Source organism: Pseudorca crassidens, chromosome 5, assembly GCF_039906515.1.
Source record: "Pseudorca crassidens isolate mPseCra1 chromosome 5, mPseCra1.hap1, whole genome shotgun sequence".
NCBI lineage: Eukaryota > Metazoa > Chordata > Mammalia > Artiodactyla > Delphinidae > Pseudorca > Pseudorca crassidens.
The window spans coordinates 13,840,652-13,861,592 of NC_090300.1; the positions used below are offsets into that span (position 1 = coordinate 13,840,652).

The following is a 20,941-nucleotide window of genomic DNA, read 5'->3' on the forward strand; positions in this document are numbered from 1 at the left end:
ATTTTGAAACGCTTAAAAATTATCCCTGTCTGGCTCACAAATAGGCCCATTCCTAACTCATAACACCTTTCCTATAAGAAACAAATGTTTCTGAGCCAGATACCAATTAAATTTTGCTTTGCAAATTTAAGTGAACCAATGCATGGCAAGTAGTGATAAGAGACTTGCAAAGATTAATTGGAGGTTGAGGGTAGAGGCAGATGAATACCTAGATACTTGAATGATTCCCTCTAAACCATTTCAGAATGAAAATTAGAAAGTTATACTTAAGAGTCAAACATTTTAATTCAATCAGCCTATGTTCTTGCTATAGAAACTGTGCACTTCCTTAGTTTTAATAGCAATATACATCAGAACCGATCATTTCTTTTTTTAAAAAAAAGGTAAATGGGAGCATTTTTCTTTTTTTTTTTTTTTTTTTGCTGTATGTGGGCCTCTCACTGCTGTGGTCTCTCCCGTTGCGGAGCACAGGCTCCGGACGCGCAGGCTCAGCGGCCATGGCTCACGGGCCCAGCCGCTCCACGGCATGTGGGATCTTCCCAGACCGGGGCACGAACCCATGTCCCCTGCATCGGCAGGCATACTCTCAACCACTGCGCCATCAGGGAAGCCCTCTTTTTTTTTTTTTTTATAAATTTATTTCTTTATTTACTTTTGGCTGCATTGGGTCTTCGTCGCTGTGCACGGGCTTTCTCTAGTCGCAGCGAGCGGGGTTTACTCTTTGTTGCGGTGCGTGGGCTTCTCACCACAGTGGCTTCTCTTGTTGCGGAGCATGGGCTCTAGGTGCACGGGCTTCACTACTTGTGGCACGTGGGCTCAGGAGTTGTGGCTTGCGGGTTCTAGAGCACAGGCTCTAGGTGCGCAGGCTCCAGTAGTTGCATTGCGTGGGCTCACTAGTTGTGGCTCGTGGGCTCTAGCGCTCAGGCACAGTAGTTGTGGCTCACAGGCTTAGTTGCTCCGCGGCATGTGGGATCTTCCCGGACCAGGGCTCGAACCCGTGTCCCCTGCATTGGCAGGCGGATTCTTAACCACTGCACCACCAGGGAAGCCCCATTTTTCTCATAAAAGAAGAGCTTACTGTAATTTCTTAAGCTTTCCAACACCTTTTTAAAAAATACTCTTTCATCCAGACTGACTCCTTGACCATGAAGAAAGGAGAATGGATGAGGGTACCATCTGCCAAGCTAAGTAGCTCCAGAAAAGGACCAGACAGGAAGGTGGGAGCAGGGTAAGGAAGGGAAGGTCAGATGTGTTGCAGTGAGATGCCGGGTGACAGGGCAGAGGGTGCTGAGTAGACAGCTGTTCCTGGGCTGGAGGGCAAGCCTGAGGCAGAGACGTCACTGGAGAGTCCCCGTGGCTGACTACAGCTGCGGCTGCAGGCCTGGGCCGGGATGAGGCCTGCAACATGCAAGGAAGCCCACTACCTGGTGGCACGGTGAGCCCTGATGACCCTCGCTGGAGGGACTGGGTGGGGAGGTAAACACCAGGAGAGGCAATGGAGCAGGAGGGTGCAGTCACTCTTTCCAGACACAGCTGAAGAGGGGAGAGGGAAGGTTCTGGTCTTGCGTGTTTGTTAAGAACCTGAGTGTGTTTACATGCTGATGGGGACACATAAGCACAGAAGCAGAAGTTACAGACACAGGAGGGAGAGGATGGGACCTAGAGGCAGGGCGGGGGAAGAAGGTAGCCCCCACCCCTACAGAGGGAGGACCGGCCAGGGTATGGGTCCCAAGGACAAGGCCCTGAGGTTTCTCTAAGAAGCAGGAGGTAAGACTGTGTTCAAGGATGGGAGGTAGGAGGTGACAGGACGGCCTCCCAGATCTCCTTGCCAACAGTGGCCCATTAGTGGGCACTGCCTACCCAGAGTCAGGGCTGCAGAGGCAGACCGTGGGAAGCGGAGTCCTATCCGCCGGCTCAGAGCACGGCAGCCTGTGACCCTGTCCTCACCGGCTCACATGGCCTTGGGAAAAGGACTGCCCCACACAGCTGGCACACGCAGCCCCCTACGTGATGAAGGGTGTTTAGTCACGGAGGCAGCGCCCTCCACGTGGCTCTTGAAAGCAACAGGTGGCCTCCAGAATGGCCAGGCGTGATGCTGTTACTTTCCTGGAATGACAAATAGGTCCAACACGCTAAATATTTAGTGCAGAAATAATTTTTTTTTTAACTTCAAGGATGTCCAGATGCTCTGCCTTATCATAATAAGCAGTGAAGTGGTTGATTTATCTAAGCAATAACAGGGCAGAGACGGACGTTTAAGGCATTAAACTGCAGTCCCTTTCACAGCACAAAAGCAGCTCTTCAGTGTTTTGATCAGCCAGAGAGTCCACCACCTCAAACGGGCACTGCCCTAAGATCACCTTTCGATGATCCTGGTTCGATTTTTGTGCCTCATTAATTCAGCGGGTGAGGAAGGAAGTGCCACCTTCCCAGTTTACGTGGACATGACGTTTGAAGGTCTCTGGGCAGCGTGGAAGGGACAGGAGGACAGGGCCACAGGGCAGGGACCTGGGTCCACAGCCCAACCTTGCTCACACATGAAAGGATGCTCAACATCACTAGTCATTAGAGAAATGCAAATCAAAACCACAATGAGGTATCACCTCACACCGGTCAGAATGGCCATCATCAATAAATCAAAAATAATAAATGCTGGAGAGGGTGTGGAGAACAGGGAACCCTCTTGCACTGTTGGTGGGAATGTGAATTGGTACAGCCACTATGGAGAACAGTATAGAGGTTCCTTAAAAAACTACAAATAGAACTACCATACAACCCAGCAATCCCACTACTGGGCATATACCCTGAGAAAACCATAATTCAAAAAGAATCATGTACCACAATGTTCGTTGCAGCTCTATTTACAATAGGCAGGACATGGAAGCAACCTAAGTGTCCATCGACAGATGAATGGAAAAAGAAGATGCGGCACATATATACAATGGAATATTACTCAGCCATAAAAAGAAACAAAATTGAGCTATTTGTAATGAGGTGGATAGAACTAGAGTCTGTCACACAGAGTGAAGTAATTCAGAAAGAGAAAAACAAATACCATATGCTAACACATATATATGGAATCAAAAAAAAAAAAATTCTGAAGAACCTAGGGGCAGGACAGGAATAAAGATGCAGACGTAGAGAATGGACTTGAGGACACAGGGAGGAGGAAGGGTAAGCTGGGACGAAGTGAGAGAATGGCATGGCCATATATACACTATCAAACGTAAAATAGATAGCTAGTGGGAAGCAGCCACGTAGCACAGGGAGATCAGCTTGGTGCTTTGTGACCACCTAGAGGGGTGGAATAGGGAGGGTGGAAGGGAGATGCAAGAGGGAGGAGATACGGGGATATATGTGTATGTATAGCTGATTCACTATGTTATAAAGCAGAAACTAACACACCATTGTGAAGCAATTATACTCCAATAAAGATGTTAAAAAAAAAAAAAGTGCCTGGTGGAGATTAAAGAACTATGCAAACGTGAGGTGTTGCTAGCTTACACATGAACTTTCACAGATGATTTTTTTTTTCTTTTTTGGTTATGAAGTATTGTTACCACTGTTTTATGTTTTCATAACATCTTGCTTTAGGAGTTTTAAAGTTCTTTCTAAACATTAGGACAATCATGCAATGACGAGATTAACATGTAGCTTTATGTCAATTTATAGAGAATACAGTGAGATATAAAGAGTCTTGCTGATTTTCCTAAAAGTCAAAATATGATCTAAAGTTCGGATTTTCTGTCTTCAGTAGGAATGAGAATAGAATAAAGAATAAAATAAAGTGTAATTTGTAATTTCATTAGTTAAAAATTGTATTGTCTTTTCAAATCCACTGAAAAATACTAAAAATACAGAAATAACTGTATTTAAATGATTATTATCATATTGAGAGACTCCCTAAATTCTTCTCTGAATTGTTACTTTGTCCAGGAAAAAAATGAAGGTCATTTCCTTCAGTATCACAGTCACTGCTTAGGTCATAATAGAACCTTTTACAGCTCTGAGATTAAAACCTCACTGGCTCTAGCCTGGTCACGACTAAAACCGTCAGGCCAACCCACCAGGTCCCAGCGCTAAAAAATAATAAAAGTGACCGGCTGGGGGACAAGGCACAGGGCCTGGGGTTATGCATTTCCACTTGAAATGGTAAGTAAGTCAAAACCAGAATGAAACGAATTAAAAATATGAAACCAAAACATGATATTCAAATAAGGTGGCACAGGGAGTATTGAAAACAACATTGTATATTATAGATGATAAGAGAAGTGGGAAATTAAATGTGACCTTTAAAACAGGATAGAGTCTCTCATTAGGATTTTTAGGATGGAGAGTGAGTGGTGTAATGGATTTATGAGTAAACTTATAGGAACAGCACAGATCTTTCTCATGCAAAGAACTGAAACAGTAAACTAGCAGCAACCGAATCACTCAGATAAACAGATCCTCCCGAGATTTATACAGCCTTTACCTACCACATCAGAAAGTCACCCAGAAAGTACTGGCCCAAGTGCCAAAAACACACCTAAGAAATCTGGCAGACGAGAATGCATGTACCTCTTACATGCACAAGAGGAGAAGGTGGACTCCTCTGGGTGCATTTAACATTACGATGGGGCAGAGGCACAAACCCCAGACGAGAGCCCGGGGCTCCCCACCTGCAGCTCCCGTCCCCACAGAACAGAGCCCTGAGCACCCGAACTGGAGTCCTCGTCTCAGGCTTGAGCTTCTGCAGAGGAACTCAGGGAGTTCAGCCTCCCTGCCTACTTGGGGCTGTTTTGTTGTTGGTTTTAAACATGACCCCATGGTTGGCTCTGTTCAGATATAGAAGAAGAGTCCAAGGCTAGGCTAACAGTCCGCTCTATACACGACATCGGCCCTGCTGTGAACGCAGATGCTTGACTGTCCCTCTCACTCTTGAGACGCCCCATCCTGTCCAGGTCTCACACCTGTCTACTGATGCTGTCTACACGGGCTCCACACGGCTCCAGCGGCCGCAGCTCCGTGGCACGTCCCAGGGCTGAGCTCCTGTCCACCACAGAGGTGAGCCGGCCCCTGCAGTTGTGTAACGGGGGCATCACCTCAGCAGCCGTGGATGCAGGGCGCCCAGAGCCGACCGTACCTTTCCTCACACCTCTGTTCTCCTCTCTACCGCCTGGAAAGCACAGCCTCCACGAAATGTGGGTGCCCCGGCAGGGCACCGGGGGCCACCGGTGGGTTACAGGCTGGCCAGGATACTGACCCTGCAAGCCCTCACCTTAAATCCCCGGCCGCGTCACAGCTGGGTGGGGGCCTGCAGCCACAAGCCACCTCTTCAAACTGAGCTGTACAACGACATCATTCTCTATCTGTAGCCGGGTGGAGAAAAGGTTGAAAGCACTCTTCTGGAGCATAATGCATGGATCCCATGGCCCCTGGCGCTCGTAGGAATGGCAGGCCTGAGAGTCGCCAAGTCCTATCTGGGTCCGGAGCTCTACCGCAGCCTGTTATTTCGGGGACGTCTCCTAGGCCATCTCCCTCCTTGTTTTACCTTGCCGTCTGGCAACCAGCAAGATAAACGCACTGAGGTCAGGGAACTGTCACAGAGGGAGGACACTTCTCCTCCGCTAAGTGAGAAGCCAGCCAGCAAGGCTACTTGCCCATTTCTCTCGCTTTGTTTCACCTTCTCGCTTCTAGTTTCCTCAGGGTATCATGCCAATGGCAGGTATTCTTGCGGGCAAAAGGCGTATTTAACGATTAAAAATAATCTTCAACAATACTTTCTTCCCTAACAGAAAAGATGGGTGAGAAGATCTGGCTAATTACGCTGTAGGAAAGGAAACCCCTCCAATTCTTAGCTTGGTAAATGTTAGGGAGTACTAAACTTTCACAGAAAGATTGTAGACTTTCTCCCCCAAAGAATGTTAAAGCTCATTTCTACTCTGCCTCCCATTACAAATAAGTAAATAAAACAACAATTAGAGGTGTATCAATTATGTATGAATAAGTGGGTCCCAACCACAGTCGGGAAGGCTCGAGAACACTTCTGTGCTGCCAGACTGTGCATCCTCCGGCCTCCAGAGACCGGGGTCTCCAAAGACTCAGCCTTCCCAGCCAGGACAGGGGGACACAAGCTTCTATGCTGGAGTATCCACTCATGTTAATTTGGAAGAGAAAAACAATTGACCTAAGAGGATGAGCGTGAATAATGGTGGTCTGTTGATAAGAGCAGCCAAGTCCCGGAGAAACAGCACACAGCAAGTCACGAAGACCACGAATCCGCAACACTGATGTTTCCACGTGACTGAAAATATATTTTACAGATGCTCTGGGAATTCGATGGTCATTCCTCCTGACCGCAAGGGTCTGTGTGGCAAGAGGAAAAGGTTACGGCATTCAGAAAGTAGACGTTCACCCGAAGATCAAGACACACCCACCCCGACGGTTGGCACACCACCACGGGATGCCCTAAGCATCACCAGATTGTTGTCTTCCTCCCAGCATAAATCACCTGTACAAACAGACACCTGTCTTCAAGGGTCGACGTATAATCTGCCGCGAGTAAACAGCATTTTTACTACACGTCACCGCCTGCGGTGGTTAAAGTTTGAAATGTACAATCAGCTCTCTCTAGAAACAGTGCTCATGCCTCAGTCAAATCAGATCTTTCAAAAAATATCCCTCCTGCAGAGGTCTTCTTCCATGATGTAGAACGTCCTGGGTACACAGAGGTCTTTTCTCTTGTGAGGGATGGACCAGGATACAGTGGCTGCACAGTGATGATCAATCCAGGTAGATTAAGGCCCCAAATAATGAACCCAGGGCCTGTATGAATGCAACATACTCCTTTATTTGGATCAAAAATACATTCTTAAGGTACAATGATTAGCACAGAGGGCAGACCACCATTTTTACACATAAGTCAGTTTCTCCAGATTTGACCTGATGAACAGGAGAGCCATCAGTGTCTTACACACCCCCTTGGAAAAAGGGCAACTCAACTCCTCGAAGGAGAGGCTCCACGGAGGCAGCTGAAGGCTGCACTCTACCCCCTGCGCCCTACCGGCCACAGGATCACCAACCAACCGCCTGTCACCTGCAGGATTCTGGGGCTGCTTGTTCTGTCATACCTAACAGCTGACCAGTCTGAGACCCAACACAGGAGAAAGGTTTCAGCTATTTTCAACCCTGACCATGCCCTAAAATCTCCCAGGGCGCTTTAGGAAAACCCCGGAGATTCTGATTTAATTGGACTAGAGTGGATCTGCACGTTAGTGTGTTTTAGAATCCAGATAATTCAGTGTCCTAAAAATTCCAGTGTGACCCGTTTGTAGAGCTGGTGTTCTCCCCACCTGAAGGAACATTTCGATGGGACAAGATAAATGCCGACAGAGCCAAAACTCTGCTGGCCACCTGGGACCCCAGGTAGACGGCTCTTCAGTGGCCAACACAAAACTCCCGCTTTTGTCTACAAACCTGGATAACTGGTTTCTGTTTGTTCACTGCCTTTGAGACCCAAAGTGCTCTCTAGAAAGCCGTCTTGCAGAGAACAGGTGCTCCACAAAGGAGAGGTTCTCAAAGTTTTGTGTGAGCAGCACACTTTCGAATAGTAAATCTTTCGAGCGCACCGGAAGGGATGAAAACGCTCAAAATCACACCAAACCGATCGTCAAAACTCCCAGCGATCACAACAGAGTGAGATGACGCCAGTGACCAACACTCCCTTCACCACTGTGTCAGCCCGCCGCCCCCCCTCCTTCCAGGCCCGGCTCCTGATGTGTTCTCGACACGGCCCAGGAAGGATCCCATCCTCCTGCTGTTCCAGCCAGCGTCTCCCCTACCCCCCAACTCCACACCATCACACAGCTTGGGCCTCCACCAGGCCTGGCTGCGGCATGAGCACCCCACTGCAGCAAAAAGGTGTTTTACATGTTGATCGACAGACAGCAGCAAACTATGAAAGGCAGTGTCCTAAACAGTGCAGAGTGAAGCAACCTGTAAGTATTTAATTTTGATTTATTTTCTCAATTGTGTAAATCAACTTATTTATTGAAGTATGATATACCTCTGGAAGTCAGGAGTCACCAAAAATCAGTTTGTCTGTTTTGGAACTTTATATAAATGGAATCATACAATATGCATTCTTTTTGTGTCTGGTTTCTTTCCCTCAACATTATCTTGAGAGGCTAGAGCGGTACATGTAGCAGTCATCTGCTCTTTTTGTTGTTCCTGTCTGTCTGTCTGTCTTTTTTCTTCATAGTATTCCATTGTGTGATATGCTTATTTTAAAAGATGAGCATTTGGGTTGTTTCCAGTTTGGGGCTCTTACGGTTAATGCTGCTACAAACATTCTTGTACATATCTTTTGATACACAAATGGCCTAATTATCTGTTGGGTATACACCTAGGAAGAAAGACAGTATGAACGAAAGAATAGGCAAATAGACCAATCTAACAAAACAGACTTCAAAACAAACCCACACATATAAAGTCACTTGATATATGACAAAGGGCCGATGCAGTGCAATAGGGAAAAATGATATTTTCAAATAAATGGTGCTGCATTAATTAACTGGATATTTACATGGAAAGAAAAATCTTGACCCCTACCTCACACCACACACACAAATAAGTTCCAGACAGACTGCAGAGCTAAATTTGAAAAATAAACGTTCTAGAAGTTAAATAAATGAATATCTTCATGGTCTCAAGCTAAGTTAAAATATCGTACACAGGACAACCATAAAGGAAAATGCTGATAAACTGAATTTCACTAAAACTAATAAGACTTATTATTCATTAAGAGGTGCCCCTTAAGACAATGAAAAGACAAGTCACATACTAGGAGAAGAAATTTTCAATATACATATCACACAAAAGACATATCCAGAAAATGTAAAGAAGTCTCACAAATTACTTTTTTTTAATATAAAACCCCCAATTTTTTTATATGGGCGAAAGATAGGAATAGGCATTTTACAAAGGAGAATATACTAATGGCCAAGAAAACATGAAAAGGTGCTCAACAGCATTCATCATCAGGGAAATGCAACCTAAAAGCCACAGTGCATTACATAACCATCACAGATAGAATTTAAAACCAACAGAAACCACTGACAATGCCAAGTATTGGGAAGCATTTAGAGCAACGAGAACTCACATAACCTGGTGGGTGTGTCAATTAGTTTTGTCAGTTAGGAAAAGCACACGATAATATTTACTGAAGCTGAATATACACATATCCTATGACATAGCAATTCAACTTCTGATACTATTTTAATGTACAGAAAAAACATTTATGGGAATATACATAAACCAGAGAAAGCCTTGAAAGAATATATAGATCGCTTTCAACAAACCACCGAAAATTCCAAAGACAAACACATCCGTTAAACCCACATTACATCAGGAATTCTACCAGTTCTGATATGAAAACCTCTGAATGATTCTATTGGTATTTAATATAATCTATTAGCATGGATTAATAGCAACAAAAATCTAAGCAACTTGCTGTATTTCCTCCAAGAATAACCATTAAACCATTTTAACTATTTGAAAATTTACATCTACTTATGCTCACAGGATATCAGAGCTTAGAAGGAAGACGAAAAATAAAAAGTAGCAGGAAACCATGTAGAGAGAGTCACAGAGCTTGTGATTCTGATGGTAGCTGCAAACGAGGTCGCTCATCCCTCTGTGGCCACGCTAATTGGTCAAGAGCAACAGAAGCCTCGTCGGCAATGTTCATCAAAACAGGCTCCCCCTGCCCAGGCATTTTCAATTTAGAGAGCAGACACCTGCTACCCATCAGTCTCTCACAAGACAGGACTCGTGCCAGCCACCACTATGTTATTTGGTTTGTTCTTAATCTTTACTATTTATAAACAGAGTCTTCAGAGTACATGCGTGCACAAGTGTAGCATGTGTACCCATGCAGCTATCTATAGCCAAAAAACAAATTCTCAAAAATAGCTGTTTGGAAGACCACATCTTGTGCTATGAATACTCACACACTGCAGTATTACATAACAATTTTTTTTCCAATTCTGCTAGGCTAATATGCAAATAAATGAACTCAACCATAGCTAGGAGCTAGATGTACTGATCAGTATGGCCTTGCCTCTCTATAACTGCAAAAGAATTTTGCATGATCTCTTTCCGTTCTAAAACTCCCATGAATCTATATGATTAATCACTTTTAAATCCAGCTGCCCGGGTTCTGGGGTGGTAATATCTGCTATTTCCAAATCCGTAAATTTAGCATACTCCAAGAAGATACCTCAATACTGAACTCATAGTAATGTGCTGAAGGCATAAACATATTCTATAATTTTATAATTTATATAAATTATGTTTATATGATTTATATAAATATCTTTATAGAATATTTTTTATATAATTATTAAATATAAATAATTTATATTATTTGACAATTCCAAAACAACAGTAGGGATAAATACTATCAGAAAGAACTCACCTGAAAACAAATTGTTACTACTACCTGCTTTACCCTCGAGGACCCTAAAAAGTGTAAATCAAATTTTGTTAAAAAGAAACAAAAATGGGAAATGATTCCCTCCTGAAAAGCTTTGAAATCCATCAAAGGAGAGCGGAGAGGACAAAACCCTGGTTTTGTCCGGGGTAAATCCGGACTATGCTGGGCAAGCCAAGACACATAGGTGCTTGGTGCAATAAAACTAATGTCCAGTGCCCTCCGATTATTGAAGTGGGGCTATTAAGACATGAGCTCAGTTGTACTGACGCATCAGATTGAGAGAGGCACCAGAACAAAAATCATTCATGAAGCATCTTCAGAAGAAGTCTGAGAAACTTATCTGGGTACATTCTTTGTGTCTCAAAAGATAAGACTTTCAAAACGGGGATGGCAGTGTTAGTGATCTCCAATTCAAATGAAGCTAAATGAGTGTGCTCATCTCAGGATCAACTCTAAATAAGAGAAACTAAACATACCAGGGGCTGCTGATTGAGTATTTACTACAGGCCACACGCTGTTCTGAATATGCCACACACATCATCTCATTTAATCTCCACGACAATGTTATGAGGGAGATATCCTTATGTCCGTTTTAGAGATGGGTTAACTAGACACACAGACTTAAATATCTTGCCCAAGGTCAAGAGGAAGGAAGAGAGGGAGGCAGAATCTGATCCAAGCACCGAACTTCACACCCTCTAGTTTTCCCACCAGTATGCTTCCCCCTGAATAATCCAGACATGCAACGTGTGTCCTGAGGACAGACCAAGACCCCACCGCGCAGGCACGCCTCAGAGATACTGCCTCGATGAAGCAAATATCGCAACAAAGAGAATCACACGAATTTCTTGGCTCCCAGGGCATATAAAAGCTGTGTTTATACTACACTGTAGTCTACTAAGTGGGCAAAAGCATTGTGTCTAAAAATGCATTGTACATACCTTCATTTTAAAATACTTTATTGGTTGAAGAAGAAAAAGCTAACCATCCTCTGAGCCTTCAGTGAGTTGTAATCTTCTTGCTGGTGGAGGATCTCGCCTCGATGTTGATGGCTGCCGACCGATCAGGGTGGTGGCTGCTGAGGGCAGGGGTGACTGGCAGTTTCTTAAAATAAGCCAGCGATGAAGTCGGCCCCATCAACTGACGCTTCCTTTCAAGAACGATTCCTCTGTAGCACGCAGTGCTGTTTGACAGCATCTTACCCACAGTAGAACTTCTTTCAAAATTGGAGTCACTCTTCTCAAACCCTGCCACTGCTTTATCAACTGAGATTATGTAATATTCTGAATCCTTTGTCATTTCAACAGGCTTCGCGGCATCTTCACCAGGAGTAGTTTCCATCTCAAGAAACCACTTTCTCTGCTCATCCATAAGCAGCAACTCCTCACCCATTCAAGTTTTATCACGGGATTGCAGCGATTCAGCCACATCTGCAGGTACCGCATCTAATTCTCGTTCGCTTGCTGTTTCCACCACATCTGCAGTTACTTCCTCCACTGAAGTCTTGAACCCCTCAAAGACATCCATGAGGGTTGGAATCAACTTCTTCCAAACTCCTGTTAACGTTGATATTTTGACCTCTTCCCATGAATCATGAATGTTCTTCGTGGCATCTAGAATGGTGAATCCTTTCCAGGTTTTCAATTGAGTTTGCCCAGACCCATCAGCGGGATCACTCTCTATGGCATCTATATAGCCTTACGAAATATATTTCTTAAATAATAAGGCTTGAAAGTCAAAATTATACCTTGGTCCATGGGCTGCAGAATGGATGTTGTGTTGGCAGGCATGAAAACAACATGTATCTCGTTGTGCATCTCCCTCAGAGTCCTTGGGTGACCAGGTGCATTGTCATTGAACAGTCATATTTCGAAAGGAACCTTCTTTTTCTGAGCCATAGGTCTCAACAGCGGGCTTAAAATATTCAGTATTCACTTGCAACCATGTTGCAAGCAGATGTGCCGTAATCCAAGCTTTGTCGTTCCATTTACAGAGCACAGGCAGAGTAGATTCAGCATGATTCTTAAGGGTCCTAGGATTTTCGGAATGGTAAATGAGCATTGACTTCAACTTCAAGTCACCAGCTGCATTAGCCTCTAACAAGAGTTAGCCTGTCGTTTGAAGCTTTGAAGCCAGGCACTGACTTCTCCACTCTGGCTATGAAAGACCTAGATGGTATTTTCTTCCAGTGGAAGGCTGTTTCATCCACATTGAAAATCTGTTGTTTAGTGTGGCTCCCTTCATTAATGATCTTGGCTGGATCTTCTGGATAACTTGCTGTAGCTTCGTCATCAGCACTCACTGCTTCGCCTCGCACTCTGATGTCACAGAGATGGCTTCTTGCCTTAAACCTCATGAACCAACCTCTGCTAAGCTTCGAACTTTTCTTCTGCAGCTTCCTCGCCTCTCTCAGCCTTCACAGAACTGAAGAGAGTTACGGCCTTGCTCTGGACTAGGCTTTGGTTTAAGGGAATGTGGTGGCTGGTCTGATCGTCTCTCCGGACCACTCAGACTTTCTCCATATCAGCAATAAGGCTGTTTCGCTTTCTTACCATTGGTGTGTTCACTGGGGCAGCACTTTTAATTTCCTTCAAGAACTTTTCCTTTGCATCCAGAACTTGGCTAACCGTTTGGCACAAGAGGCCTGGCTCTCAGCCTATCTGGGCTTTCGACATGCCTTCCTCACTAAGCTTAATCATTTCTAGCTTTTGACTTAAAATGAGAAAAAAAAATAAAATGAGAGATGTGTGACTCTTCCTTTCACTTGAACACTTAGAGGCCCTTGCAGGGCTATTAACTGGCCAAATTTCAACACTGTTGTGTCTCAGGCAACAGGGAGGTGACAGCAGTCAGACATACACAAAATGTATCAGTTAAGTTCGCCGTCTGACATGGGCACGGCTCATGGTGCCCCTAAATGATTACAAGAGTAACATTAAAGATCCCTGATCACAGATCACCATCACAAACATAATAACAAGGAAATATTTTGAAATACTGCGAGAATTACCAAAATGTGACACACAGACACTAAGTGAGCAAATGCGGTTGGAAAAATGGCGCCAACAGACTTGCTCGACGCGGGGTTGCCAGAGACCTTCAACTTGTAAAAAGCGCACTATCTGTGAAGCGCAATAAAGCGAACCACAATAAAAGGTGGTCTGCCTGTACAGCCCAGCTGAGATGACTACCTAGAACAAGCTTTACCTAATCCCCCGCCACGTGACCAAGCACTCGCAGCCAGCAGGGCCTCCCACCTGCCCTCCTCTGCCCTTCGGAGACAGGTAGGTGCCAGGCGTCCTGCCAGCAGACTGGCTCACTCACACAATTGTTGCTAAAGCTCAATGTAAGTCATCATATGCTCTGAGCCCCCTAAAGCTATGGGATTATTCTGCCATAAGGAACATAGTTCCCCCTGAAATCCCCCTGGGGGTTCCCACTTGTCTGAGTCACTACTAACACCCATGCTGGGTACGACCCTCTCGATTCACCATTATCAACAGCAGAGAAAAGCTGGCCAGGCAGCTTGCACAGTTTCAGATTCTGTGGCCCACCGGTAAAAATATATGAATATCCCCTGTACTACAGAATCCATTAATTTCAAATAAAACGTAAGTAGCTGAAGTAATCTGGAGGTCTGGTAGACAAGCAAGTTATGACAGACAAAATTTAGCATTAATAAGGAACAGAGCATCTATTTTTGAACACATGTATAAAATAGAGTCTGAAGGGAAAACGTGAATATTCACAATTCATTTATACCTGCATTTAGGCTGCAGATAGCACTGCCCTATTTCGTTGAATTCGGAGGCATGGGGAACTTAAGCATTAAAAAAAAGAAAAGCAAAAAAGAACAGTCTCGTTTAGACCCCTTACAGAGCATACAGAACTATAAAAGGAACTGAACAGATTCTGGGAGAGAGCATTCTAAGAAACTAACTCAAGAGGCCAAGATAGGCAATTTAAAAAATAGTAATAAACAATTTCCTGTCAGTTGTCTATTTGGACTTGGTGAAAAGCACCACAAGTCAAGCATAACTGTTTGGAGGGGAGGCTGGAAGACAGGGAAGGGAAGAAGCAAAAAGGGGTAAGTAATTTTTAGGGTCTGAAAATGAACACCCCCTAATGACTTCTGAAACTGAACTCTGAAGTGTGACGAAAGCTCTCTGAGTGGCTGAGACCCACGGCCCTGCGCCCGCCTTGCAGCAGTTATCAAGCCTGGACTCCCTCACATGCATCAGTACAAAGCCAAGTGGAGACCTGCTGATTGGCTACCAGAGTTTTCTGACCTAAATGACCAAGGCTGCCTGTTTAACCAAACAAATTCACTCTGTGATCCAGTTACTGTTGGTTGAATATTCATGATACGCCCACAGGTCTGCTGGGCGTACAGCTGTCTCCCCCGAGCCCCCATTCAGAAAAAAAAGTCTAAAGTCAAATGCAGATATTATTCTTAAGATAAAATTCAGAAAATGGTTATTGAGTGCTTGCTTTCTGTGCAGAACTGATAAATACAGCCCAGCTTTGGCCTGCAAAGAGTCTACTTTATTTACACCATAATGTACATTTTAATTATTTTGTTTAAATATGCATAATAGATGTGAAGAGCCTGCTAGTTCCCCATGATGCGGTGCTCAGCATCAAGACATAGGGAATCTACGTTGGCGGAAAGTTAGTAAAAGCATTTCCCCTACACACCGTGATACTATAATAAGGACAACAGTGATATTAAGAAAACTAAGGGCTGCCACCTTGGACAAGGTCAAACCTTTGGTCTCAGCGAAGCCAGAGTCTCTGGTCAGGCAGCCATAACAGGTGACTAGACAGCTGCCTGGCCATATTATCTGCCAACTTCTTCTGCCAGAAGAAATTGAGATTCTTTTTTTCCTTTCAGTATCCCCTACATTTAAAGGGGAAAACCAAATCTGGTGTTCCAAACCACCAATGCTTCCTTAAGTATACAAAAAAATTAACACTGCCAGTGTAATGTGGGGGTCAGTGGAGTGCCCAAGCGGGGTACAACAACCAGCTCCAGCACCCTGGACAAGCAGTTAACCCCTCTGAACTTGGGGTTTTCTTCAGCCTCCATGGTTGGTGCAAGATCAGGTCACAGAATCAAATTAAACACTTTTCATGTGTTTTGCACATAGTAAGTGCTTAATAAACAGTGGCTGCTGTCATTACTTTTAAATACCAAAATAGTATAATGGCTATACTTCCAACTTATTTTTTTAAAATACCCTAATCAATAGTTGTTACGGTCTGGGGATAGGGGGCAGGGAAGGCTGCAAAGAGACTTGGAGAATTTTTTGAGATGATAGAATTGTTCTAGATCTTGGTTGTGGTAGTGGTTACATGACTTACATGTGTTTGTCAAATTCCATAGAACTAGACACCAACAGGAGTGAATTTTATTTTATGCAAATTAAATCACCTCTCTTAATGTACCATCCAAAATATTTAATTAGCTTTGACTAAAGTAAACCATCCAAACTAACAGACATTTTAACTTCATTTATTTCAAAACTTAAAAAGAAATCTAAGGCTTAAAGTGTTACTTCATATTTTTAGACCAAGCTCCTGAATTAAAGGATGGAACTACTTGTAAAAAATGAATGCCATCTGAACAGCTAACCAAATTAACTGTTTCAAAATAAAGCGTGGACTGTATTGAATGGTGTGATGAAATGAAATATGGAAAGAGAAAATGAAAGTGATGTTTTCGTTTACTAGATTACTAAAGATGACAAACATAATGGCTTCTCCCCTAAAAATCTAGTAATAGGCCTTTGAGAATAAGCTAAAAAGTGTAACACTATTTTCAACAAGCTAAGGAAAAGTAGAAAAGTCCGGTGATGAGTTCCATGATTTATTTTTCTTCTCAAGGTACTTAGAAAGGTCTTACCAGGCTGCTCACCCTGAATTTCCATCGACACTCTTACCATAACCAAGGAGCTCTTTTAGTATGGATCTGTGCATCTGTTTTGGCAGAAAATGTAGTTTTACAATTTACAATTTCTTACTCAACACCACATTTACAAAACAGATGGAGTTCCAAAGAAATAATTTTAAATAAGGAATATCATTCCAGTCAGCTTACAGTGGATTTCTGCACGTCCTGCACCTCAGCAATAGTCCCCCTTCTTTGCCCACTGTTTATCCCATTTCTGCTGTTACTTCTCTCTCTGATTCGGGGATCCCCACCTAAGAGGAAGGTCAAGACTGTGATGAACTAGGAAACAGGCATAGCCGGACACTGCAACTAATGCAACCCCATGAACACCAGCCTCTGATCCTTAGTGAGCATGCACTCTCCGCGCCACGCCCCCAAGTCCCCCATCATCACCATGCTCACTAATCTACTCCCGCCTCTCCCCTTCCATCACCTGACTGCATTCATCCCTTTATTCAAAGGAAACCAAAGAAAGATGTCACCACTGCTTTTTCACATGGGCTCCTGCTAAGCTGTTTATTATATTTTAACAAAAGTGAAATGTAATTCTGCCATTCGTGTGACAAAAATACCTGTGCCTTATTTGCTGCTTTATGAAAGTTGGTATTAAAGTTAAAGATCTCTTTATTCTATTACGTTATTAACTTGATGCTGTCATGTCTTTAGAAAATGCCACACTAAATTTCTCAAATCTTGAGACCTCAAGACGCCAACTGAAAGGGAGTAAATACCAAGTAATTACCTATTTAAATATAGCATACTCCTTCCCTAAAATCCAGGCTTGATCAACTTTCAACACTATTTCCATAGTTTTAAAGGGTGATTAAGAATATGCACATTGAAAACAGAGGCAAGAAAAAGGAGTCAAGTCATCTTAGGAGATAGGAGACAATAAATAAGACATGAGACTGGTAAATCCCAATGAGCCATTTTAAAAATTAAAAGAACTTAGAGAAAATATGTACTTTCTTATCATTTGTCCATTCATTCAGGAAGCAACCTATTGAACCCCTACTACATTCCTCACAATGTATATCTAGGGATACAACTGCAAACAAGGGACCAACTGCCTCCATTAGAAAGAAGACAAAGATATCTGGGAAACTTTCAAAATTCCAGTGATTTCTGAATTATTAATCATTTCCCCATGTGCTTCTAGCATCTTCAATGAAGAAATGATATCTACCAACAAGTTCTCAATTCCACATGTCAGAAATGTTGGCAAACCATCCTTCTTCCTAACCTCCCATGAATGCAAAATTAAAACAGATGCTGTTGTAATTAAATAAGTTACACTGTGAACCACATGTAGACAACAATTAAATCTGAATTTTTTTTTTAAAAAAGTGCAAGAACAGGCCCTTCAAAAAAATTGAGGGAGAGGAGTTAAAATGTGGTCAGCTTGTATCTTCTCTGGAATTTTTACGTCTGATTTCATTAACACTGCAGTGCAAAATCACCACAAATATCTAGTAACCAATAAAAACAGTTATGACACATAACTCTGTCAATGGGTATTGAGTACCACGCACGGTTGAAAGCAACTTCCATGGCAACATAAGTGACAGAGTAGAAGAAAACGTTAAGTCACGAAAAGCTAGGTAGGTATGCAGCAAAAACCTCTTTTGCTTTCCTTAGTTAAACTCTAAACGCCTGCTGCAGATAGTTAATACACTTGATCTTTAAGCCCTCCAACTGTGCCCTTGCTCAGCCATAAACCGGGCCAACAGATGACAAAGCGAAAAGCAGTTTCACAATTGCCTGTTACATACAGTAGCAAGGTTGTATATTTCACTAGGTAACTGCAGAGGCTGATAATACCATCAGACACTACATGCTACTCAGAAGGTTTCTGCAGGTCCAGTTAAATTTCAAATACCACCAGTGCCAATTCTCTTCACTGTGGCCCGTTCTGCTCTCCCCCTCCCGCTGATGATCTGCCACAGGAAGGTGCGGACAGCCGTGTCAGGGTGCTTTGATGCTCACCGTCCTGGTGACCTCTCAGCCTTCAGACAGCAACATTTTCTATTTGTTCCAAACTTGAGCAGAAAGAGCTAGCCCTTCCTAAGGCTCTGCTCTTCTTAGCTCATCAATTTTTTTTTCACTTCATGTCAGGAGAAATTTGTTTGCACTGCAGACCAAAATGTAATATTAGAACGAAACCATCACAAACTCAGGAGTTCCTTACATTACTCCTGGAGTTTAAAATGCACAAAACAATCGCTGACTTCCTTTTGCTAAATAACCCCAGGCAAAAGATAGCAAAACCAAGCAAACTACCCAAAAGAACTTCCACAGAGCTGGAGGCCTGCCTACTGCAGCAAGGAAAAGATTAAACCGTGCAGGACTGTAATCTCTCAGCGCCTCTGACCCTAAGAAAGCCGAAATGGGCATTTATGTTCAGAAACCTGCTCCATTTCTCCGTGAGATTGAGTGACCTGGGATTTTTTGCACCCTCTGAGTCCAGCCGTTTGCAAGAGGCAACTATAGAGCGATGAGAAGAAACCTATTAAATAATCTCTGTTCACTGCCTGGGATTTTTAAGAACATGCTTTCACATGATAACTGTTTTTAACATACAATGGAAACCTTGCAGGGAGTCTGTTACCAGCCGAGGCTACCACAAGAGAGCGTGCCCTGCCAAGCAGGTACAGGCCATCATTCCAGGCCAATCCTGGGAGAGGTGACATCCCTAAGTTCCGCGGGGGATGTCTGAGCACAGCTCCCTGCACATTCAGGACCACCTCTCCATTCTTCCCAAATGCCATATGCACCCAGTCCCCGCTCAACCACTCCAAGCACCAGCGCACCCCTGGCTCCCGTTAGCAGGGGGCTGGCTCCTCGTACACCCCCCTCCTGCCACCACTACTCCCCTCTCGGGGAAAGAGCCCCCGCGGACGGCGGGGGGCGGGCGACGGGTGCCCCTCGCCCACCTACCTTGATGATGCTGCTCCGGCGGGGCAGGCCGCCCGGCTTGCTCTCCCGGGGGAGGGGGCAGGCGGCCGGGCCGGGGGTCGGGGCGAGCGCGGCGCCGCGGGGGCCCCTGGAGGGGCTGGCCTGGGCTTCGTCCGCGGACACGCCGAGGCTGCAGTCTCCGTTGGAAACCCCGGCGCTGTCATAGCGCGCCCGCCCGTGGCCGAGGCGCCCTCCGCCGCCGCCGCCGCCGCCGCCTTCCCCGGCCCCGGCTCTCAGGGCGCCCTTGGCCGCGAGGACCGGGCCCGGGGAGGTGGGCAGGGCCCCGCCGGCGGCGCCCCCCCGGCCGCACTCCGCCATGGGCGCCCCGCGACCCGCCAGCACAAAGCCGCGTCCCCGCGTCCCCGCGTCCCCGCCGCCTCGGGCCGCGCGGCCCCTCCTCCTCTCCTCCTCCCGCCGCCGCCTCGGCCGCTTCTTCCGCCTTTTTTTTTTTTTTTTTTTTTAAATTTAGATGTGCTGTTGGTTTCGAGCTCGCCTCGCTCACGGTTAGAGTCGCGGCAGCAGGATTCTCCGAAGATTCCTGCAGGGGGAGAAGAGAGACACAGTCAGCGCGGCGGCGGGGCCCGGGGCCCGGCACCCGGGAGGGAAACACGCCCGGCACACGCGCCGCCGCGGGCGCCACAAATACCGCGCGGCCGGGGGCGCCGGAACGGGGCGCCCTCCCCGGGGGAACGCCCCGGGTCGCCCACCGCGGGGCTCAGGGCACCCACCGCGCGGGCACCGGGCGTCCCGCTCGGGCTTGGGGAAGCGGCGGGCGCCCAGACGCTCCCCGGCCACGCGGAGGCGCCTTCCGAGGCTCTCGCGGCCCCGGGCGGGCGGGTGGCGACGCCGGGGTCTCCCCGGATCCCAATTCCCCAGGGGCTGTCGCGCGCCGGGCCCGCCACGTACCCCCGGGTCCCCGCCGAAGCCGGCGGCGCCGGGTAAGCGCACGGAGGGCAGGGAGGCCGGGACTCGCCCACCCCGCCGCCGCCGTCTCCTCCCGGGCTCGGCGCTGCCCCCTACAGGCCGCGGGGACCCTCCCCTGCCGCCGCGGGCCACCCGGCTCCCGCTCGTGGTCGCCGCCGTCGCGGCTGCTCCCGCTGGGCCGGCTCATCGGGCCAAAGGAACCTCGCTGCCCAGCGGACGGCGACGGGCGGCGGCCGCGGGTCCCGGGAGGCTCACCGCCTCCCTAGAGATTTGTCAACTTCCAGGCACCCGCCGGCGCCCCGAGGAGCAAAGACAGCGCAGGCCGCGGGCCGCACGATGGTCCCGGGCTCTGGGCTCCGCCGCTGCGCCCCATCCTACCCCGCCCCGCGCGCGGGACTCGTTCCGCTCCCGCCCAGCTCCGGAGAGGCCCTCCGGACGTTCCCCTCCGGGCTCCGCTCGTGGGTCAGACCCACTTCACATACAGAAGCTAATTCCGTTCCTTTCGGATCCTGAACTGTGAATCTGTGAATTGATTCAACTAGTTGCAAGGATGCTGGGGCGGGGGGAGGGGAGCGGCGAGAGGGGAGAAGCAGAGGACCTCGTTAGAGCCTGTTCTGAGCCCTCTGAGTCGT

General features: G+C 46.2%; 1 protein-coding gene across 1 annotated transcript in view; it reads right to left on the minus strand.

Annotated features, from left to right (window-relative positions):
* PLCL2 (phospholipase C like 2) overlaps positions 1-19,766 on the minus strand; it is a 192,384-nt gene extending 172,618 nt beyond the window's left edge. Inside the window, exon 1 of the mRNA XM_067737389.1 lies at positions 19,368-19,766. Within this exon, the coding sequence (XP_067593490.1) occupies positions 19,368-19,703 (336 nt within the window). The 5' untranslated portion in view covers positions 19,704-19,766. The remainder of the gene's footprint in view (positions 1-19,367) is intronic.
* Between the last annotated feature and the right edge of the window lie 1,175 nt (positions 19,767-20,941).